Here is a 25,125-nt window from a genome sequence, read left to right as displayed (position 1 = left end):
ACTTTGTTTTGGACATGTCTCAAAAATGTAGCCTAGCCAGCCCCAGGCCAACGTTACTTACCACGTCTGCCTCCACTCGCTCATCATTGTCGAGTCCTCCTCGCTCGTCTCCCGGCGCACCTGCTGCTGCTGGGCTGGTGAACCCGGCACCAAATAGCTCCGTCAGTTTGGCACATGTAGCAGCCTCCACCTCCAGAGACTTCAGCTTTTTTTCCCGATGCTTCTCAGCGCCACCCGGGCGCTTTTTACTCTTATTATCCATTTTAAGTTTCTGTCTCAGCAGCAGCCCGTCCCGCGACTCCCCCCGCCAATGCCATGAGGTCCCGCCCCACCCTGGTTTGTGTTGTGATTGACAGCACTGTCAGGGCTCTCTGAGCCTGTTAGCCCATGATTGATTGACAATGACAAACAATAGACCAACAATATGTGTCGAATATGGCAACACACTGCTGGACCTCTGTAGCCAATTGGCCGGCCCAATTGGAGGGAGTTTAGAGAGGAAGAAGAGAAAAAAAAAAAAAAAAAAAAAAAACAGAGCGGACCAGACCGGCCCACATTGGGTCAACGGCCCACCGGGACGATGCCCGGTATGCCAGATGGCCAGTCCACCCCTGGTAATACCTAATCTGAAATCAGTGTTTCCGAGAAAGTGGCACAGTGCATCCCTTATTGCGGTCATGGTGCAGCTAACAAAAGTACTGTATTATGAATGGCACTGTACATGTCATTCAGTTTGACTGCCTGTGTGTGTTTATGTGTATAACGATTATGTGTGTGCATTTTTCTCCCTGTTCTGTCTTAGATTTTTCTGGAAAGCATTCCCTCCCCTCTGATCATGACACTTATTTTACATAAATAAACTTTCTGTCCCTTGAAACATTTCACTCTCTGGGGCCGCCGCCTGTTCAGCGCTGCAGGCCACGACCGTCCCACAGGAACATATCAGACTGGTTAGCGCAAAGACGTCATGGCGCATTCTGCATTTGTTCATCACGTTTTTCCACAAATGTAAAAAATAAATAATGATAATAATACAATATTAAAATACCCCCCCTTCTTTACAATCTTTAACAACATGAAATAATCAATAATAATAATAATAATAAAACCAAATTTATTAAACATATGAAGTGAAAAAAACACAATATGAATTAAGCAATAATAATAACGACAAAAAATGTATAATAATAAGATGATGATGATGAAGAAGAAGAAGAAAGATACTAATAACAATAATGAAAAAAGCAATTACAAACTATGAAGATTAAAATAAAAAATACATATCCTTCTCAACAAGCTTGAACACAACATTTATTCTTGTTCTTGTTCTTGTTCTTATTCTTATTCTTATTATTTATATTCTTATTCTTATTTGTAATGGAAATAGAATAGATAGTATAGATTTAAAAGAGGAGTTAGCCCGATGGATCTCCTCAGGGAGATTGTTCCACAGTTCGTTAAGTGAGAGCAGATGTTTTCCGCACAACTTTATAATAGTTCTCAATGACAGCAAAATACTGTAAAAATCACAAGTCTCTAAATGGCACGTTATTTCCCTTAACCTTCAAAATCATTTCAGAAATTGAATTTACCCACGGGAGTACATGACAGGAATAAGAACATGAACAACATCCTGATAGTTACAGTCTTTTGCGCAAAAACATACTTAAGATATTCTTTATTTTCTCCTCCAGTTAATTATCCTGTCTGAGAAAATGAATGGATGTTGTGCACAATGTCTCCCTCTGCTGCACAGTAAATGTTATGAAGATAGTTTTTCAAAATTCTTTTAACCACAGAGAGATTACCCTGTATCTTGTACATTGAAGTGTTTGACACTAGATCAAAGAGATTCTACACAGTAATACACGTTCTCAGGATGAGTTAACAGACCCTCACAAAATGTCAAAGTCGTAGTCAGAAAAATATGTCTTTATTAGGCTCAAAGCAGCCGGTCCTTTGCATCAGTGGAGAATATCAAAGCAATCAAAGAGTGCAAAAATTTGACATGAATATGCACAAACCATTCTACTAAAGTATTTTTCCTATGTAAAAAGACATTCAATTATTGTATATATCATGATAAAAGCAACTTATAATCAGTGATTTGCAGAATTATATAGTAAAGCATATTTGTCACAGTGAAATGTGATATTAAAAGGTGATAATGAGATGAACATTTTGAGAGATAAGGTGGTCAAGACCTGATGATATTTTGATTCTGAAAAAAATGGTGGTAACAAAAAAGTATCAAAATAACAGCCATCATCATCATCAAAAGACAAAAAAAGACAAAGTCAAATGAAGCTGTTCTACGCAAGTTTACAATACAGCTGCTACTTTATTCATGATAAATTAATGGTAACGTAAAGTATCTCTTTATTAGTCTCTCAGGAATCAGTCCTCAAGCTGAACAACATTTTTATTAGATCATGCAATGGACATGGAGCAGTCACAAATATATGTTTCTTTCACACACACACACAAACACACACACACACACACACACACACACACACACACACACACACACACACACACAATGGCATCAGTGGGTGGGGTTAAGTATGAGGGGGAAGGTGGGAAATTAACTTTCTATAAACCTGTTTGTTGACAGCACTATTTTACACTGTAGATTTATATTCCAGCTAAATAAAAATTGAATAAAATTGAATAAAAATTCAATGGGCAATAAAAGCAGTCATAGGGACATAAAAACAAATGGAATTATTTTATAGTCTTAGAAAGGGTTAAAATATTTAAGCTATAAGAACAAAGTCCTGTGAAAAAGGTCAAAGTTTTAAACAAAAAGGGTTAACAAAGTTAAAAACCTTTTTGTTAAAACAGTAAGGATTTCTACCTGCCAGATGAAATAATCTGTGATCTACTGGTATAGCCTGTTCGAGCGGTGTCATTTGGTGATTGATTAGTCATACCTGCAAAGGCCAGATAGGGGAGCTCTCGGGCCAAGGTGCCATTCTCAATGAAGCTGCCGGAGAGGAAACATTGTGTCCAAGCGTCTTTATTGATATCTCCCCTTTTCAGGGCGGAACACTTCTTTGGTATTACTAGCTTGCTTGTCTCTGTTTGTTGACTTTGTCTTGGTGTAAGAGTGTGTCTCTTCCTCCTGGAAGGCAGTCTCCAACTGGTTCATGATGGACTTGCAGATTTTGTCTTTAAGATCTTTACCCATGAACACATACAGCAGTGGGTTCAGGCAGCTGTTGAGAAAGGCCAGGCTGGTTGCTATAGGGAAACCGATAGTGATGATGTGGCCCAATGTTTCACTCAAGTGGATCGCCGTGTGATTAACCATCTCGATGAGAGCCATGATGTGATACGGCGCCCAGCACAGGAAGAAAGTGATGATGACGGCAGCGATGATCTTGAAGGGGCGACTCGATTGGCTGGCCAGGGTGCGGGTCCTCCTGAGACGATGGATGATGACGGCATAGCAGGAGACGATGACCGTGAAGGGGACGACGAATCCCAGGAGGAAGCGGGTAATGGTCATGGTCTGATGTCGAAAATCTCCCAGCTGTTTCACTGATGGTGTTTCTTTGTCGTCAGAAAGGGAAAAGTTACTGAAGCAGTAGACGATGTCTTCATCGTAAGGGTCTGACACAGTGTCCTTGAAGATGATGTATGGAGCGCTGAGAATCAGAGCCAGTATCCAAACAACCAGACTCACGCAGGAAGCCTTGCGTACACTTCGGTGGTTCTGGGCCCAGACGGGCCACACCACAGACACACATCTGTTCACACTGATCACCATCAGGAAGTAGACACTGGCGAACATGTTCAAGGATAGTACAAGGGCATTGAGTCTGCACATAAAGTTGCCAAAAGGCCAGTGGTAATCCAGAGCGGTATACGTCACACCCAGGGGCAGGAACGCCGTGAAGAGGAAGTCAGCCACAGCGAGATTGAGGAACCAAACGGTGTTAATTGTTTTCTTCATCTTGAACCCGGTCACCCAGATAACCACTCCATTCCCCAACACACCGAGAACAAAGGCCAGGCAGTAAACAATGAGAGACATGATTTTGAGGGACAGTCTCAGCTCGGTGAGCTCGTCCTCTTCGTCCAAGGAGTTGTTTCTTCCAGTGATGTTTGATGAGTTCATGGCGTAGAAAGGGGTAGCAGTCATTAGCTCCATCATTGTCTTTGAACCTGAATCAAAAACAAAACAATTAAATGTTAACCTTGAGTTCAATAAAAATCCATAATTAATACAGGAGATAAAAATGTACCTAATTTGAAATCTGAAATTCAAAATCAGGACATTCATTCCACAAAAGAAAAATGACTTCACCTAGGTCAATTCCTGTAAAAGACCTGGGGAGGATGCTTTCTGCGGGGGCATGACTTGAACTCTGAAATCATGGGGTAACAACAATCATGACCTGCTGTTTCACAACATTTTCACGACCCACAAAAGACAATAAGACAAATCTTATACGACACCAACTTCCACACGCAAGAAAAGAAAGAAAACAAAACGTTTTTTCTCTGTAAGCTCTGCACCCCATATAAACTGCACACCAGGTTCTCCTGAGCGAAATCAACATCAGATCAACAGGACTTTAAAATAAAAAATTTAGACCACAGATAATAAAACAATAAAGAGTCACTTTATGTACTTAATTACTTACATTTGTTTATTTTTTATGCAGAGAACAACATGATAAAAAGCTAATTAAAGCCTTACAGTGATGATTTCTAGGTCAAGCTTGATAACCTGGATCCTTCTATAATCTTCCTGACAGCCTGAGATGCATGCACACACACACACACACACACACACACACACACACACACAGACACACACACACACACACACACACACACACACACACACACACACACACACACACACACACACACACACACACCTTACATTTGTTTCCTGGAGACTTACCCTACCTTTTACCCTACTAGAAACATGTTGTCACCACAAAATCGAGTCATTTTTTTGTGTGTCCATAAACATATCAATTCCCCATACTGTCACTGTTTAATCACATTTACATCCAAACCAATACAGCTGGCTTTATGTACATAAAGGTATATACAAGCAAATATTTTTTCAAATTAGTTGTCAAGCAAGAAAGGCAGCAAATTTAGGGGACTAACGAATGCTTTTTTATTCAAATCCAACATAAGATGTACGTCTTGGTCTAATAAATTGGTCATGATAGTGACAAATGTAACGTACCTTTCTCTAAGTCCGGCGGTCTGTTGAGGATGAATCTGCAGCAGAAGTCTCCCGATCAAACTCTGACAGGTCGATATAATCTGCCCTGTGTGTTGTAATATGTCACTGCCACTGAGGAGGAACCACAAGTGGCCCATACACAAGAAACTCCTCCCCACCGTTACATCTCATGCACAAGCACAACCTTGCACGGATAATCATACAGTTCTGCAAATTTAAAATACATGCTGCTCCTGGTTGTTCTGTGTTGACAGTGTGAAACAGCATCTATGTAGTCTTACATCATTTACTATCCCCTCACTTCACCCTGACCTGCACCACTAGAAATTCACATCAGCATCTGTCAGTAACTCAAGGCTGCCAAACAGTTGGAAGAGAATCTGACTCCGTGCTGAAGCTGGACCTGCAGACCATCTGTAGATCCATTCATGACATCTGAAGTGGGAATATATTTGACACACTCTAATGAGAGCAACTGCACACATGTTGGTTGATGGTTGTCATGCATCCTGTTCTTTACTGTTTATCAGATATGAATACATTATGCTGTCCCTGTAAGGAAGTGTATTGCATTCACTTGAAAAAATGAAAAACTCTGTTCCGAGAAATTCACATCATTATCTGATTCCGAGATAAAATCTCAGAATTTGGTTTCATACATTTTCATTTAAAAAAAAAATAAAATAAAAAGGCTCAGTTTTTCTGAGATAATTGTAATCTAGTATTTTGCTGAAGTTACATTTTGCATGGACGTTTCACATAGAGTCCTTGTTCAGACTGCTACATGTAACTGTCGCCTTTTAGAAAGTCTTTTGTTTGGCGACGGTTCTTGTATTAGCGCCATGATGTATGGCGTCGCTTAAAACTGTCAGACTATCCTTCTGTACAAATAACAGTGAACTACAAAAGTCTACCAAACAAAAAATGTGAATTATGGACAAAAATGAAAACTATGTTTTCTTTATCTATCTTAACCTCATAAAATTTGTAATAGGTACTATACATAATCATGTCGTTTAGTATTTATAAAATGTAATTATACTGTTATTGTTGGATTTTCAGAGATAATTATCTCAGAAAAACACTATTTAAATTTTTTCAGGTGAATGCAATACGCTTCCATAGTTTCTGAATATTAATATAAAAGACTGATGATTTGTCCACTTCCTGACCAGTAACAGCCACTGATTTGCAGCCTTTCCTAATACTAACATATTTATTACAGTGTTTTAAAGTGATAATGAGATGAACATTACAAGTGAGAAAGGGGTTAAATCTACATAACATTTTAATAATAGAAATAATGGTATACGACAAGAATCACAATAACAGTCATCATCGTCATTTACGGACTTGTAAAAGATTTCGCCACTGTAGGGTTAAAAATGGCAAAAGAAACAATTATCATTTACTCTGTTTACATAAAAAATGATCTTTGATACAGAGGTTCAGATTATGACACAGAAAAGTGTGCTATTACAGTTGTTTCCATTCAATTAATCAGCAACAACTTGAGAACTGATTGATTCTTGCTTTGGAAATGTGAGTAAATGTATTTCTGTCCATGATGAAGATTAACTGACACGATGCATTTCAAAAGTTTCGAGGATGTACTCGGGGGGGGGGGGGGGGGGGGGGTCACAAACATTAAAGTATGCCCTCTAAAATCAGCTGAAAATGATCCAAAGATCAAATGAGAAGTTAAAATGCAAGTTCAAATTAACCACAACAGTCTCATGGTAACATAATTCTTTGTCAAGCCCTCATGAACCAGACCTAATGCTGAATAATATGTTTATCAAAGCATGCAGTTGGCATGTAGCAGTCAAAAGTCAGCTCATGCACACACACACACACACAAACACAAACACACACATACACACACTGTCGATGTATTTTATGAGGCACACAAGTAATGCCGTCAGTGGGTTGGGTGCGAGGGGAAAGTAAGGAAATGAACATTGTATAATCCTCAGTGATGGGCAAACACTATTTAACTCTAGATTTTTTTTTCAGTTAAACCTGTTCCATACGTCCCTTATTACTGTGTTTTGTAGGTCATGTGACTGCGTATTTAATGATAAAAAAGAGTCTCTGATCATGGCTTATAAACTCCTAGTTTCATTGCTTGCTGTCTTTGATGCAACAGACGGATGAAGACAAAATATCCAACGATTGAGTTTATGAGACATGAGAAACACAACGTCCCTTACATCAACCACATGTTACAACATCTCTGTCATGTTTGTGTTGCACAAATTTAGCCAGAAACTAATGTAATACCTAATCTGAAATTAGTGTTTCCGATAAAGTGGCACAGTGCATCCCTTACAGCTGTCATGGTGCAGCTAACAAAAATACTAATGTTTCACTTGAGTGGATCGCCGTCTGATAAACCAGCTGGATTACAGTCATGCTGTAAAACTGCGCCCAGCCCAACAAGAAAGTGGTGATGACGGCAGCGATGATCTTGAAGGAGCAATTCGATTGGCTGGCCAGGGTGCGGTTCCTCCTGAGACGATGGATGATGACGGCATAGCAGGAGACGATGATGGTGAAGGGGACGACGAATCCCAGGAGGAAGCGGGTTCCCTTAACCACATGTTACAACATCTCTGTCGTGTTTGTGTTGCACAAATTTAGCCATAAACTTATGTAATACCCAGGGGTGGACTGGGACAAAAATTCAGCCCTGGCATTGTCTGTCCAGACCAGCCCACTACATTATCAGCGGACACCACATAGAAGTCCACAAATCTCGCGGCGTCTTCTCTCATGCATACTACTGTTACCACCTAGCTCAAAGATGGCAACAAGAAGGGAGGCCACACACAAACCTCTCAAGCCAAAAGTAAATTTATTTAACTCCAAATCAAGATAGCTCTAACTACGTAGTGGGATGTGTAAAATATGTTACGCGTCAGTGGTATTAACAGTGTTTGGATGTGTGAAAATAAGGTGTGATGTATGTTGTAAGGTGCAGAAGCAAAGAAAAACAAAGGCTGAGGGCCCCATGCCCCTGGAAGCAGCCTTTAGATCTGCAGCTGAAGCCCAGCCCAAAAGGGCAGGCCCAGGGTGACGCCCCTGCCAGCTCTACCTTTGTCTGGAAAACAACTCCTCAGGCTCTCACATGTCAAGTGGTCAACCTGAGAAGGACATGGATACATTATAATGTCTCTAATCATCACAAATTAAGTATGATTTCATAAAACATAAAAAATGATAAACTCACCAGACTAGAGGAGACTCAACAGACAAACTTTGGTACAGTGAAGGCAGAGAGTGGAGGCAGACAGAGAGCAAGTCCTCTCACATGGACAGAGGGGGAACAACTTCTCAGGCTCTCACATGTCAAGTGGTCACCCGGAGAAGGACATGGATACATTATAATAAAATAAAGAAAATGTTTTCCTCTGTCCTGCACCTAGAGTTGAGAACTTTTTGGATGTGTGTTTCTTTTAAAACCTTTTGAAAATTATTATAATTATGAAGAATGAATTTATACAATAAAAAATACATGATAAACTTACCAAATTCTAACAGTGGTCCCAAATGTCCACATATAAAACAGAGGGAGAACGACTCCTCAAATATATCACAACAACCTGTAATGGAGAATAATTGATCATTTAGTGTACATGATCACACCATTAAGGATCAACACATAAGCACAATAAAACTTGTGTGATAATAACAATAATATTAAATATTTCTCACCTTATCAGTGGAACATTTACACACAAATTATACCTATTAAATAGTTATCACCTCAATAAACAATAAATGAATTAAAAGATTACAATAAATTCAATGGCAAATATTTCAAATTAAACTAATTATTTTTACTTTACTTGTAATCTGTTTTCAATACAGCTTGATTCTGCATCTCTATTTACAGCTCAGCTATGGCAACAGTAAACGACGTTAGCAGCTCTTAGCTAGCTTAGCTAAATCATCTGAACAATAATAACCCATAATAGCACAATTCGGCATTTTAAAACAAAATCAAAAACGTTTTCTACTTTGTTTTGGACATGTCTCAAAAATGTAGCCTAGCCAGCCCCAGGCCAACGTTACTTACCACGTCTGCCTCCACTCGCTCATCATTGTCGAGTCCTCCTCGCTCGTCTCCCGGCGCACCTGCTGCTGCTGGGCTGGTGAACCCGGCACCAAATAGCTCCGTCAGTTTGGCACATTTAGCAGCCTCCACCTCCAGAGACTTCAGCTTTTTTTTCAGATGCTTCTCAGCGCCACCCGGGCGCTTTTTACTCTTATTATCCATTTTAAGTTTCTGTCTCAGCAGCAGCCCGTCCCGCGACTCCCCCCGCCAATGCCATGAGGTCCCGCCCCACCCTGGTTTGTGTTGTGATTGACAGCACTGTCAGGGCTCTCTGAGCCTGTTAGCCCATGATTGATTGACAATGACAAACAATAGACCAATAATATGTGTCGAATATGGCAACACACTGCTGGACCTCTGTAGCCAATTGGCCGGCCCAATTGGAGGGAGTTTAGAGAGGAAGAAGAGAAAAAAACAACAAAAAAAAAAAACAGAGCGGACCAGACCGGCCCACATTGGGTCAACGGCCCACCGGGACGATGCCCGGTATGCCAGATGGCCAGTCCACCCCTGGTAATACCTAATCTGAAATCAGTGTTTCCGAGAAAGTGGCACAGTGCATCCCTTATTGCGGTCATGGTGCAGCTAACAAAAGTACTGTATTATGAATGGCACTGTACATGTCATTCAGTTTGACTGCCTGTGTGTGTTTATGTGTATAACGATTATGTGTGTGCATTTTTCTCCCTGTTCTGTCTTAGATTTTTCTGGAAAGCATTCCCTCCCCTCTGATCATGACACTTATTTTACATAAATAAACTTTCTGTCCCTTGAAACATTTCACTCTCTGGGGCCGCCGCCTGTTCAGCGCTGCAGGCCACGACCGTCCCACAGGAACATATCAGACTGGTTAGCGCAAAGACGTCATGGCGCATTCTGCATTTGTTCATCACGTTTTTCCACAAATGTAAAAAATAAATAATGATAATAATATAATATTAAAATACCCCCCTTCTTTACAATCTTTAACAACATGAATTAATCAATAATAATAATAATAATAAAACCAAATTTATTAAACATATGAAGTGAAAAAAACACAATATGAATTAAGCAATAATAATAACGACAAAAAATTTATAATAATAAGATGATGATGATGAAGAAGAAGAAGAAGAAGGATACTAATAACAATAATGAAAAAAGCAATTACAAACTATGAAGATTAAAATAAAAAATACATATCCTTCTCAACAAGCTTGAACACAACATTTATTCTTGTTCTTGTTCTTGTTCTTATTCTTATTCTTATTATTTATATTCTTATTCTTATTTGTAATGGAAATAGAATAGATAGTATAGATTTAAAAGAGGAGTTAGCCCGATGGATCTCCTCAGGGAGATTGTTCCACAGTTCGTTAAGTGAGAGCAGATGTTTTCCTGAATACTACTCGCACAACTTTATAATAGTTCTCAATGACAGCAAAATACTGTAAAAATAACAAGTCTCTAAATGGCACGTTATTTCCCTTAACCTTCAAAATCATTTCAGAAATTGAATTTACCCACGGGAGTACATGACAGGAATAAGAACATGAACAACATCCTGATAGTTACAGTCTTTTGCGCAAAAACATACTTAAGATATTCTTTATTTTCTCCTCCAGTTAATTATCCTGTCTGAGAAAATGAATGGATGTTGTGCACAATGTCTCCCTCTGCTGCACAGTAAATGTTATGAAGATAGTTTTTCAAAATTCTTTTAACCACAGAGAGATTACCCTGTATCTTGTACATTGAAGTGTTTGACACTAGATCAAAGAGATTCTACACAGTAATACACGTTCTCAGGATGAGTTAACAGACCCTCACAAAATGTCAAAGTCGTAGTCAGAAAAATATGTCTTTATTAGGCTCAAAGCAGCCGGTCCTTTGCATCAGTGGAGAATATCAAAGCAATCAAAGAGTGCAAAAATTTGACATGAATATGCACAAACCATTCTACTAAAGTATTTTTCCTATGTAAAAAGACATTCAATTATTGTATATATCATGATAAAAGCAACTTATAATCAGTGATTTGCAGAATTATATAGTAAAGCATATTTGTCACAGTGAAATGTGATATTAAAAGGTGATAATGAGATGAACATTTTGAGAGATAAGGTGGTCAAGACCTGATAATGTTTTGATTCTGAAAAAAATGGTGGTAACAAAAAAGTATCAAAATAACAGCCATCATCATCATCAAAAGACAAAAAAAGACAAAGTCAAATGAAGCTGTTCTACGCAAGTTTACAATACAGCTGCTACTTTATTCATGATAAATTAATGGTAACGTAAAGTATCTCTTTATTAGTCTCTCAGGAATCAGTCCTCAAGCTGAACAACATTTTTATTAGATCATGCAATGGACATGGAGCAGTCACAAATATATGTTTCTTTCACACTCACACACACACACACACACACACACACACACACACACACACACACACACACACACACACAATGGCATCAGTGGGTGGGGTTAAGTATGAGGGGGAAGGTGGGAAATTAACTTTCTATAAACCTGTTTGTTGGCAGCACTATTTTACACTGTAGATTTATATTCCAGCTTAACATAACTATAGGGTACAGTTCTTCCTCAAAATATTATCATTACTGTGTTATTAAAATATCTAAATGATGACCCATAAACAACAAATATAATTGTCTATTTTTCAGAATTTTTCACAGGAACCTTTAGAATTTGCTATGCATGTGAAAGACGAAGAAACTAAGTTCCCTTTTCTAGCAGAATTGATACATTATTCCGCCTATGTGATAGGTTGATTTTATTAGGAAGCTGATTATTGATAAAAATTCAATGGGCAATAAAAGCAGTCATAGGGACATAAAAACAAATGGAATTCTTTGATAGTCTTAGAAAGAGTTAACATATTTAAGCTATAAGGACAAAGTCCTGTGAAAAAGGTCAAAGTTTTAAACAAAAAGGGTTAACAAAGTTAAAAACCTTTTTGTTAAAACAGTAAGGATTTCTACCTGCCAGATGAAATAATCTGTGATCTACTGGTATAGCCTGTTCGAGCGGTGTCATTTGGTGATTGATTAGTCATACCTGCAAAGGCCAGATAGGGGAGCTCTCGGGCCAAGGTGCCATTCTCAATGAAGCTGCCGGAGAGGAAACATTGTGTCCAAGCGTCTTTATTGATATCTCCCCTTTTCAGGGCGGAACACTTCTTTGGTATTACTAGCTTGCTTGTCTCTGTTTGTTGACTTTGTCTTGGTGTGAGAGTGTGTCTCTTCCTCCTGGAAGGCAGTCTCCAACTGGTTCATGATGGACTTGCAGATTTTGTCTTTAAGATCTTTACCCATGAACACATACAGCAGTGGGTTCAGGCAGCTGTTGAGAAAGGCCAGGCTGGTTGCTATAGGGAAACCGATAGTGATGACGTGATCCAATGTTTCACTCGAGTGGATCGCCGTGTGATTAACCATCTCGATGAGAGCCATGATGTGATACGGCGCCCAGCACAGGAAGAAAGTGATGATGACGGCAGCGATGATCTTGAAGGGGCGACTCGATTGGCTGGCCAGGGTGCGGTTCCTCCTGAGACGATGGATGATGACGGCATAGCAGGAGACGATGACCGTGAAGGGGACGACGAATCCCAGGAGGAGGTAGGTGATGGTCATGGTCTGATGTCGAAAATCTCCCAGCTGTTTCACTGATGGTGTTTCATTGTCGTCAGAAAGGGCAAAGTTACTGAAGCAGTAGATGATGTCTTCATCGTAAGGGTCTGACACAGTGTCCTCGAAGATGAAGTATGGAGCGCTGAGAATCAGAGCCAGTATCCAAACAACCAGACTCACGCAGGAAGCCTTGCGTACACTTCGGTGGTTCTGGGCCCAGACGGGCCACACCACAGACACACATCTGTTCACACTGATCACCACCAGGAAGTAGACACTGGCAAACATGTTCAGAAAGCCCACAGTGCTGCTCACCTTGCACATGAAGTTGCCAAAAGGCCAGTGGTAATCCAGAGCGGTGTCCGTCACACTCAGGGGCAGGATCGCCGTGAAGAGGAGGTCGGCCACGGCGAGATTGAGAAACCAAACAGTGTTAATGGTTTTCTTCATCTTGAACCCGGTCACCCAGATAACCACTCCATTCCCGAACACACCGAGAACAAAGACCAGGCAGTAAACAATGAGAGGCATGATGTTGAGGGAATGTCTCAGCTCAGCGTGCTCGTCCTTGTAGTCATAGTCTTCGTCGTCTTCGTACAAGGAGTTGTTTCTTCCAGTGATGTTTGATGTGTTCATGGCGTAGAAAGGGGTAGCAGTCATTAGCTCCATCATTGTCTTTGAACCTAAATCAAAAACAAAACATTTAAAAGTTAACCTTGAGTTCAACAACAATTCAGGACATTCATTCCACAAAAAAAAATGACTTGAACTCTGTAATCATGGGGTAACAACAATCATGGCCGCTGCTTCACAACCTTATCATGACCCACAAAAGACAATAAGACAAATCTTATACAACACCAACTTCCAAACGCAAGAAAAGAAAGAAAACAATACGTTTTTATCTCTTTAGGCTCTGCACCAAATATAAACTGCACACCAGGTTCTCCTGAGTGAAATCAACATCAGATCAACAGAACTTTAAAATTGAAAAAAATCAGAACCACAGATAATAAAACACACACAAAAAAAATAAAAATTAATAACACACACACACACACATACACACACGCACAAACACACACACACCCCCCCCCCCACACACACCCCCCCCCCCCCCCCCCCCCACACACACACACCTCACATTTGTTTCCTGGAGACTTACTCTACCTTTTACCCTACTAGAAACATGTCGTAACGACAAAAATTTATCAATTTTTTTGTGTCCATAAAGATATCAATTCCCAATGATGTCAATGTGTGATCATATTTACATCCACATACAGCAGGCTTGATGTACATAAATGTACATCCAAACAAATCTTAGTAGTTGACAAACCAGAAGGGCAGCAAATATTCCAAAAATAATGAATGCTTTATTATTCAAATCCAACGTAAGATGTATATCTTGGTCTAATAAATTGGTCGTGATAGTTCCTTTTCACCACTTAAGCTCATGTAAACTGGCAAATGTAACGTACCTTTCTCTAAGTCCCGCGGTCTGTTGAGGATGAATCTGCAGCAGAAGTTTCCCTGATCAAACTCTGACAGGTCAATATAATCTGCCCTGTGTGTTGTAATATGTCACTGCCACTGAAGAGGAACCACAAGTGGCCCATACACAAGAAACTCCTCCCCACCGTTACATCTCATGCACAAGCTTACCCTTGCACGGTTTGCGCTGTGTAATTGCAAATGTCACGTAGACTAAATGAATGTCTTCACTGATACATGAGCTGCATGATGGATATTATGATAATCTTACAGCTCTGCTTACAACTTGAAAATACATGCTGCTCCTTGTTGTTTTGTGTTGACAGTGTGAAACAGCATCTATGTAGTCTTACATCATTTACTATTCCCTCACTTCACCCTGACTTGCACCACTAGAAATTCACATCAGCATCTGTCAGTAACTCAAGGCTGCCAAACAGTTGGAACAGAAGCTGACTCCGTGCTGAAGCTGGACATCCAGACCATCATGCATCCTGTTTTGTACTGTTTATCGGAAGCGTATTGCATTCACTTGAAAAAATCCTAAGTCCTAATTTATATATTTTTTAAAGAAAGCTCTGTTTTTCTGACATTATTATCTTGAAGATTTCTAGATACATTTTCAGTTAAAAAAAAAGAAAAAGTAATAAGGCTCCGTTTTCCTGAGATAAATGTAATCTAGTATTTTGCTGAAGTTACATTTTGTACGGACGTTTCGCATAGAGTCCTTGTTCAGCGTGCTACATGTAACTGTTGCCTTTTAGAAAGTCTTTTGTTTGGCGACAGTTCTTGTATTAGAGCCATGATGTATAGCGTTACTTAAAACTGTCAGACTCTCCTTCTGTATAAATTACACTGAACTACAAAAGACTAACAAACGAAAAATTAGAATTATGGACAAAAATTTTAACTATATTTCCTTTTTCTATCTTATCCCCATAAAATTCACAATAGGTACTATACATAATCATGTCGTGCAGTATTTAGAAAATGTTATTATATGTTATGGTCGGAATTTCTGAGATAATTATCTCAGGGTTCTGTCGGGTTAAAAAAGGCAAAAATAAACAATTATCATTTACACTGTTTACATAAACATTGATCTTTGATAGAGAGATTCAGATTATGACACAGAAAAGTGCGCTTATACAATTGTTTCCATTGTATTCATCATTAAAAACTTTGAGAACTGATTGATTTTTGCTTTGGAAATGTGAGTAAATGTATTTCTGTCTATGATGAAGATTAACTGAAAAAAGTCAGCTCACACACACAGACACACACACACACACACACACACACATACACACACACATACACATACACACACACACAAACACACACTGTCGATGTATTTTATGAGGCACACAAGTAATGGCGTCAGACGGTTGGGTGCGAGGGGAAAGTAAGGAAATGAACATTTATAATCCTCAGTGATGGGCAAACACTACTTAACACTAGATGCTATTTTCAGTTAAACCTGTTACATACGTCCCTTATTACTATGTTTTGTAGGTCATGTGACTGCATATTTGATGATAAAAAAGAGTCTTTGATCATGGCTTATAAAATCCTAGTTTCATTGCTTGCTGTCTTTGATGCAACAGACGGATGAAGACATCAAAATCATCAACTGGAGTTTATGAGATAGATGAGAAACACAACGTCCGTTACATCAACCACATGTTACAACATCTCTGTCATGTTTGTGTTGCACAAATTTAGCCATAAACTAATGTAATACCTAATCTGAAATTAGTGTTTCCGATAAAGTGGCACAGTGCATCCCCTATAGCTGTCATGGTGCAGCTAACAAAAGTACTGTATAATGAATGGCACCCGGGCACTGTACATGTCATTCAGTTTGACTGCATTTGTGTGTTTATGTGTATAATGGTTATATGTGTGCATTTTTCTCCCTGTTCTTTCTTACATTTTTTTGGAAAGCATTCACTTCCCTCTGATCATGACACTTACTTCACTTGAAAAAACTTTATTGTCCCTTGAAACATTTCACTCTCTGGGGCCGCAGGGAGATTGTTCCACAGTTCCTTATGTGAGCGCAGATGTTTTCCTGAATACTACTGGCACAACTTTATACCAGTTCATAATGACAGCAAAATACTGTAATTCTCAATGGCACATCATTTCCCTTATCCTTCAAAATCATTTTAGGAATTTAATTTACCTACGGGAGTACATTACAGGAATAAGAACATGAACATACTGAAGATATTCTTTATTTTCTCAACCAGTTAATCATCCTGTCTGAAAAAATGACTGGATGTTGTGCACAATGGCTGCATCTACTGCACAGTAAATTATGGAGATAGTTTTTCAAAAGACTTTTACAGTTTTTCTCGATTGCTTATGATTTTTAAAACAGGGCTAGGTGTTTCAAAACACTACACACAATTAGCACAACCACACATCCAATGAGCAGAACACCTCAGATCCTTTGCAAAATGAAACACTCTTGAAAAACTATTAACTAATTTATCAAAACCATATTTTGTTACTACATGAAAAACACACACATTTCATATGACTTAATTCAGTTTGACCTAGTTACACACTGCTGTTGCTAACCTCAAACACTTTTAGCAATTCTACTTCTCAGTGGCTAGAGTGCTGTAAGTGAAGTACACAGAGAAAGTGCAAATACATAATAAATTCACCAAACACTACACAAGACCAATGCTGCAGACTGAAATCAAATATAATGTGTTTCTCTCCATATACCCAACTCAGCCAACATTGAGAATCCCAACAAAATTTTCCCCAGTTTTCATGCTACTACAGGAGTGTGCATAACACTGCAAGCTCAGCAAATATCAGACAAGCAGAAAATTCTGTATCAAGTACTGGTTTCAATGAGGGGTCCCTGAGCCTGGGGCCGGAGATCGTAAACCCTCCATCGCCATGCAGAGAAAAACACTTTGATTGGGTTTAGAGACGGAGAGTATGGTGGAAGATGTGGTACTGTAAACTGTGTATGGTGTTGAATCCAGTTCTGGACCAGAGGAGAGGGGTGGAATGACACATTTACCCAGATGCGAATGTATTGCTTCTGGTGCATGTGGTTTACCGCTGTGACGATGTTGTGCAATCGGCGCAAAAATGTGAGAATGTGAGGTGTGTTGTAAGGCCCATATTGGTGTGACGGAGGAGGACCCCATTCTGTGTAGTGGCAGCGCAAAGGGTGATGTTACCTCCACGTTGCCCTGGGACATGGATTATAGCCCCATGGCCAATGGTATTTCTGCCTCTCCTACTTGCTTTTGTCAGGTTGAACTCACCTGATGCATTTGTATAGCGCTTACAGTTTTTCACAATTGTTAAAACACGTTTTTCAAAACAATAACGGCTTTCTCAAAACTGCACACAGAAAACTGAAAACCTGACACACAAAATGCTAAACCTGACACTCCCTTTGCAAGATGACTCTTTGCCATCTAATCTCTTACCTGTTCACAAAATGGAACTCGTGTTTTCATTTGGTACACACAGCCATTTTTTCAAATGACACACACATACCATTCATTGAGTACACACAACTAAGCATTTGCTTGCACACTACCAAGCATTTACAGCACACTGAAGTGCAAAACTGAAAACACAATCATCAAAATGGAACACACCATACGAATGACAGTGACTCTGGAGAATGAGCCATTTCTCTTTTTGTAAAATGTCTCAGTGTAGGCCTACTTTTTTCATAGTCAAATATAAAACAGCACACAAATATGCATTAAAAAAAAGGTCTATTTCGGTACACACAGAGAACAGTACAGTACTGTTAACCCGCCCCCCCCTTCACAACAATTATTCAGGCATCAGGCCTCCGGTTCCTATCTGGCCAGAGGGCCTCATCCACATCACAGGCAATATTCTCCCTGTCCAAGCAGCGTTAGAAGAAACACCTTGAGTGGCGCATGAAGCCCTGACAGGCCTCTACACTCACGTCGCCACATGCTTCCTCCATGCCTGGAGCAGTGGGACCCGGTCCCACGGTGCAAGATCCCATGGTGATTCATTGCAGCACACATTGTGATGTTCCCACCACGCTGGCCGGGGGCTTCAACAATGGCCCGCTGGCCAATGACGTTTCTACCCCGTCGCCTCCTCTTCACCAGGTTGAGTCCCACCTCATCAATAATGATGTACTGGTACAACACATGAGCTGTGTCATGCTCCTGGAAATGTCCTGGGTTTGTTCCCTTGGGGTTGAATGCACTTATTGTAAGTCGCTTTGGATAAAAGCGTCAGCTAAATGAAATGTAATGTAATGTTATGTAAATCCGCTGACACAGACAGCATGACAATGCAAGTTACAGTATGGACACAGAGAGGTCAACACAGTGGGCTACAGTGAGACACTTTAGAAAAAGGAACAATTTTGGCTTAAAGGTACAATACATGCATGTGTCAGTGCTGAATGTATGGAACTTACAAGCACAAACTCTCACCGTAACTCCTTCATGCCTGTGTTCCGTTCAAATGGGACCCTGAACACTTGTTTCATCCGCATGGCAGTCCTATGAAGAATACGCTCCAATGTAGAGAGGCTGACGGTCTGGACGTTTCTAAATGTAGCATGGTCAGCCAGGATCCTAGTTTTTATTTATCTGAGTGTAATTGAGTTGTTCTCACGAACCATATCTACAATTTCAGTCTCCTGTTCGGCTGTGAAAATGAGGTGAAATTGCTCAACAGACCTGAATGTTTAGAGATTTGAGTATTTGTGTGTTGTAGGTTGATGCTTTGAGATTTTACTTGAGAAGTGTGTGCAACAACTGAACATTGTGTGTAGTGTTTTGACAACAATGTGATGTGTAATTGACATCAGAGTGTAAAGAATGAAAGTCAGAGTCTAATGCAGATAAGGGAGTGTGAAGCAGTGCCAAATTGGGTCGAGTGATTGATACATGAAGTGATGGTTTTGCAAATTGTGCCGAATTTTCGCTTTTTGTGTGTTAACAACTGAGAAAAACTGTAACGGATTGGTGTGTCTACAATTAAGCAATCATGTGTTTGCGCACCTGACGGCTCTGTTGAACCAATTGGCTCAAAGGGGTGGTCATTTGACAGTCAGTGCTTTGGAATTGCAAGGAAGTGACATCTTGATATACTTCTGTGTCTTATGTATACAAGCAGTGTTGTGCAAGTTCACACCTCTCATGAACTAGTTCAAAGTTCAGTTCATACAAGTAAGCATGAATAGTTCACGTTCACAGTTCACCATTTAAATTCTGAACTAGTTCATAGTTCAGTTCATTTCATAATTTAAAGATGGAAAGTTAAAATGAAAGACCTACCTTGTTTTTTTAAAGAAACTTTATCCATCACTACCCCTTGCCTTAACTGTACTTCATATGTATCAATTCCTAAAAGAAATATATATATATATATATATATATATATATATGTATATATATATATATTTGTATTATTGCTAATTTTGCCTGCTTATTTATTCATACCCTGCAAACAAAAGGCACAACAAATCGTAGTGCTATGCTTGGCTATGAATCCATTTATTAGGCTAGAACTTATATTCTATCATTTGAATTTATAAAATAAATGTTTGTCTGGTATTTTTGCTCCTGGTATTTTGTGCTGGCCTCATACGATGATGATTTAACCAATAAACGTAACGTTCCCTCACGTGCACGTTCAACATATAAAACTGCTTCGTAAAGTTCACTATTCGCGAAATTTTTTGTGAAATGCACAACACTGCACAGGAAGCCACTGCAGAGGGGCTGAAGAGCCGCGGGTTGCCGACCCCTGGATACGGCGAAAGAGCGATATGTTTACTGCTCCGCCGTTAAAGACATGCGGACGTCAAAACATTACTTCGGCTATAATATTAGTTCCGCCTCGTGTTTCCCCCTCCCGGTCGCGCGCCCCATCGGTGGGGTGGACCACAGTTTGAGAATCACTGCGCTACATCGCGAACATGTTACGGGCACTGAGCAACGACATGGTAGAAGCATGTGATTTAGACAGCGTCTCTCCACAGGAGAAGGAAAACATGTTTTAAACGTTTTAGCTAGACCTCAGATAATCTGAACGTGTTCACCGTTCAAATTCATTATTTGTCATTAAGTTGCGTTCAATTCAACGTTCTCATAAAAATGAACGTGTTCAATGAACGCGTTCTTTTGAGCATCATTCATGTACAACACTGTATACAAGTATGTTTAGTGTTTTGCAGATCACTGTGTGTATCGTGTTGCAAAAAGTGTGAGGCTGTCATTGTGCTTATAGTCGTGCAGATCTGGGCCGATGTTTAGCTCCTTGAGTGTAAGGTTTTAAAAAAAAATTGCCCTGATGCGCAAACCATTTTACTAAAGTATTTTTCCTATGTTAAAAGACATTATTGTATATTGTCGTGGCAATTTCTACAATCCCACCTTTGCATGGAGGAAACGAGACACAATTCTCTTACAGTATTGTCACACTTTAATGCTCAGAGCATGATGCATACCACAGAGTTGAGTTTGTAATATGCACCCAGACAGAAGACAGTGGTTGGTATTTATACATTTGGCTAACCCGGCCATTCGGGTGGGGGTTGTTAAACAGTTAATGACATTCAAGAAAGGCAGCACTTCAAACATCTTCAACCTCCTCCTAGAGAGGAACAAACTTATCGATCAGCCTCTTTGATATAAAGGAAATAGGTAACGGATATCCTGTCCCCTGCTCTATCTCAGACCCCTGGAGTGTAACATCTGTCTTAATGTTTACAACCACCATAAATCCCCCGTGCTGTAAAGTCTTTGTTAGATGAATTTGTGGGTGAGAAAGTCACATAACATCAGTTGGTCGAGCAACACCCTGACTTCTCAGGGATGCATATGCTCATCTTTCTAGACATCAAAGTAGTTCTGTACATCCAGACTAATTAGATTACTGTGACTGGAGAATTCATGCCAACACTCATTCAGTTCAACAGGAAATAGCAACACAAAAGTTACATTTGTTAGAGATTCAATCATGATCAATCAAAGTATACATAAACATGATTATATTATGGTCACATGTAACATTTCCCTTACAATATCATGATAAAAGCAACTTATAATAAGCGATTTGCAGCCTTATATAGTAAAACCTATTTTCCCAGTGTAATGTGATATTAAAAGGTGAGAAAAGGTGTATTGTGATAATGGAAATAATGGTGGTGACAAAAAAGTATAAAAATAACAGCCATCATCATCATCATCAAAAGACAAAAAAAAGACATCCCAAAATCCCCCAGAACAACTGCATGATTTGAAGATCAAAGGAAGCTGTTCTATGCAGGTTTACAATGCAGGTGCTACTTTATTCATGATAATCTAATGGTAACGTACATTATTTCTTTGTTAATCTATCAGGAATCAGTCCTCAAGCTGAATAACATATTTATTAAATCATGCAATGAACATGTAGCAGTCAAAACTATATCTCTCATTCACACTCACACGCAAACACACACACAATGGCAACAGTGGGTGGGGTTAAGTATGAGGGGGAAGTTGGAAAATGAACCTTCTATAAACCTGTTTGTTGAAAGCACTATTTTAAACTGGAGATTTTTATTCCAGATAAACCATAAATAAATTGTACAGAAAAAAAAACTGTTGATGTTCTTCTTCAAAATATTATTGTTACTGTGTTGTTAATATATCTAGATGCAACAAATATCATTCTCTATTTTCAGAATTTGCCACAGGATGCATCAGAATTTGCTGTGCATGTGAAAGACGAAGAAACTAAGTTCCCTTTTCTCGCAGTTTTCCATTTTTTAACCATACTTTTATTTAATTCATATTTTTCAATGCCCTCTTGGTGATTTTTGAAATGTGACAATATCCTATTTTCTGTTAAAGATAAACATGTGCTTTTCCAGCAGAATGTAAACATTATTCCGCCTCTGTGAAAGGTTGATTTTATTTGGAAGCTGATTATTAATATAAATTCAATTGGCGATAAAATAACATAGGCTCATAAAAACATATGGAATTCATTTATAGTCTTACAAAGGGTTAAAATATTTAACCTATAAGAACAAAGTCCTGTGAAAAAGGTCAAAGTTTTAAACAAAAAGGGTTAACAAAGTTAAAAACCTTTTTGTTAAAACAGAAAGATTTCTACCAGCCAGATGACTTAATCTGTGATCTACTGGTATAGCCTGTTTGAGAGGTGACATTTGGTTATTGATTAGTCATACCTGCAGGGGCCATAAAGATGAGCTCTCGAACCACAGTGCCATTCTCAATGAAGCAGCCGGAGAGAAAACATCGTGTCCAAGCATCTTTATTGATATCTCCCCTTTTCAGGGCAGAACACTTCTTTGGTATTACTAGCTTGCTTTTCTCTGCCTGTTGACTTTGTCTTGGTGTAAGAGTGTGTCTCTTCCTCCTGGAAGGCAGTCTCCAACAGGTTCATGATGGACATGCAGGCTTTTCCCTTAAGATCTTTACCCATGAACACATACAGCAGTGGGTTCAGGCAGCTGTTGAGAAAGGCCAGGCTGGTTGCTATCGGGTCACCGATAGTGATGATGTGGCCCAAGGTTTCACTTGGACTGATCGCTGTGTAATAAACCAGCTGGATTACAGTCATGCTGTAAAACGGTGCCCAGCACAGGAAGAAAGTGGTGATGATGGCAGCGATGATCTTGAAGGGGCGACTCGATTGGCTGGCCAGGGTGCGGTTCCTCCTGAGACGATGGATGATGACGGCATAGCAGGAGACGATGACGGGGAAGGGGACGACGAATCCCAGGAGGAAGCGGGTGATGGTCATGGTCTGATATCGAAAATCTCCCAGCTGTTTCACTGATGGTGTTTCATAGTCGTCAGAAAGGGAAAAGTTACTGAAGCAGTAGACGATGTCTTCATTGTCAGGGTCTGACACAGTGTCCTTGAAGATGAAGTATGGAGCGCTGAGAATCAGAGCCAGTATCCACACAACCAGACTCACGCAGGAAGCCTTGCATACACTTCTGTGGTTCTGGGCCCAGACGGGCCACACCACAGACACACATCTGTCCACACTGATCACCACCAGGAAGAAGACACTGGCAAACATGTTCAGAAAGCCCAGAGTGCTGTTCACCTTGCACATGAAGTTGCCAAAAGGCCAGTGGTAATCCAGAGCGGTGTACGTCACGCTCAGGGGCAGGAACGCCGTCAAGAGGAAGTCGGCCACAGCAAGATTGAGGAACCAAATGGTGTTAATCGTTTTCTTCATCTTGAACCCGGTAACCCAGATGACCACTCCATTCCCCAACACACCGAGAACAAAGACCAGGCAGTAAACAATGAGAAACATAATTTTGAGGGACTGTCTCAGCTCAGCGTGCTCGTCCTTGTAGTCATAGTCTTCGTCCTCTTCGTCCAAGGAGTTGTTTCTTCCATTGATGTCTGATGTGTTCATGGCGTAGGAAGGGGTAGCAGTCATTAGCTCCATCATTGCCTTTGAACCTGAATCAAAAACCAAACATTTAAATGTTAACCTTGAGTTCAATAACAATCCATAATTAATACAGGAGATTAAAATTTACCTCATTTAGAAAACTGAAATTCACAAAAGAAAAATTACTTCACTTATGTCAACTCCTCTAAAGGGCCTGGGGAGGATGTTGACTGCGGGGACATGACTTGAACTCTGTAATCATGGGGTCACAACAATCAAGACCCGCTGTTTCACAACATTATCATGACCCTCAAAAGACAATAAGACAAATCTTATACGACACCAACTTCCACACGCAAGAAAAGAAAGAAAACAAATCGTTTTTCTCTGTAAGCTCTGCACCCCATATAAACTGCACACCAGGTTCTCCTGAGCGGAATTAAACATCAGATCAACAGAACTTTAAAATAAAAAATTTGGACCAAAGATAATAAAACACTAAAATAAAAAGTCACTTAAATTTGTTGTTTTTTTTATGCAGAGAACAACATGATAAAAAGCTTATTAAAACCTTACAGTGATGATTTCTGGGTCAAGCTTGATAACCTGGATCCTTCTATTATCTTCCTGACAGCCTGACATGTGCGCACACACACACACAAACACACACACACACACACACACACACACTCACACACACACACACACCTTACATTTGTTCCCTGGAGACTTACCCTACCTTTTACCCTACAAGAAACATGTCGTCACCACAAAATCGAGTTATTTTTTGTGTGTCCATAAACATATCAATTCCCCATACTGTCACTGTTTAATCACATTTACATCCAAACCAATACAGCTGGCTTTATGTACATAAAGGTATATACAAACAAATCTTTTTTCAAATTAGTTGTCAAGCAAGAAAGGCAGCAAATTTAGGGGAATAATGAATGCTTTTTTATTCAAATCCAACGTAAGATGTACGTCTTGGTCTAATAAGTTGGTCATGATAGTGACAAATGTAACGTACCTTTCTCTAAGCCCTGCGGTCTGTTGAGGATGAATCTGCAGCAGAAGTCTCCCGATCAAACTCTGACGGGTCAATATAAACTGCCCTGTGTGTTGTAATATGTCACTGCCACTGAGGAGGAACCACAAGTGGCCCATACACAAGAAACTCCTCCCCACCGTTACATCTCATGCACAAGCACAACCTTGCACGGATAATCATACAGTTCTGCAA

The 25,125-nt window shown here is 39.7% G+C and overlaps 3 protein-coding genes across 4 annotated transcripts; all 3 read right to left on the bottom strand.

The window, feature by feature from the left end:
* Nucleotides 1–1,911: 1,911 nt before the first annotated feature.
* On the bottom strand, nt 1,912–24,977 carry LOC128449003 (chemerin-like receptor 1). 2 transcript variants are annotated; one of them, XM_053431954.1, is made up of 3 exons: nt 24,913–24,977; nt 4,316–4,376; nt 1,912–4,173 (listed from the first exon to the last, which is right to left on the bottom strand). In XM_053431954.1, the coding sequence occupies exon 3, from the start codon at nt 4,160–4,162 to the stop codon at nt 3,023–3,025; it is 1,140 nt and encodes a 379-aa protein (XP_053287929.1). In that variant the 5' UTR covers nt 4,163–4,173; nt 4,316–4,376; nt 24,913–24,977; the 3' UTR covers nt 1,912–3,022. The 2 variants fall into 2 exon arrangements, with proteins under 2 accessions (XP_053287929.1, XP_053287927.1); XM_053431952.1 differs by lacking the exons at nt 4,316–4,376; nt 24,913–24,977 and adding an exon at nt 5,219–5,401.
* Nucleotides 11,163–14,549, bottom strand: LOC128449001 (chemerin-like receptor 1). Its single transcript, XM_053431950.1, has 2 exons — nt 14,456–14,549; nt 11,163–13,657 (listed from the first exon to the last, which is right to left on the bottom strand). The coding sequence occupies exon 2, from the start codon at nt 13,644–13,646 to the stop codon at nt 12,486–12,488; it is 1,161 nt and encodes a 386-aa protein (XP_053287925.1). The 5' UTR covers nt 13,647–13,657; nt 14,456–14,549; the 3' UTR covers nt 11,163–12,485.
* Nucleotides 20,928–25,025, bottom strand: LOC128449002 (chemerin-like receptor 1). Its single transcript, XM_053431951.1, has 2 exons — nt 24,913–25,025; nt 20,928–23,950 (listed from the first exon to the last, which is right to left on the bottom strand). The coding sequence occupies exon 2, from the start codon at nt 23,937–23,939 to the stop codon at nt 22,779–22,781; it is 1,161 nt and encodes a 386-aa protein (XP_053287926.1). The 5' UTR covers nt 23,940–23,950; nt 24,913–25,025; the 3' UTR covers nt 20,928–22,778.
* Nucleotides 25,026–25,125: the final 100 nt, after the last annotated feature.

This window comes from Pleuronectes platessa, chromosome 10 (assembly GCF_947347685.1).
Source record: "Pleuronectes platessa chromosome 10, fPlePla1.1, whole genome shotgun sequence".
NCBI classification, from domain to species: Eukaryota; Metazoa; Chordata; class Actinopteri; order Pleuronectiformes; family Pleuronectidae; genus Pleuronectes; species Pleuronectes platessa.
The sequence above is the reverse complement of the archived record's forward strand: the minus strand, read 5'-3'. Positions and strand labels throughout refer to the sequence as shown.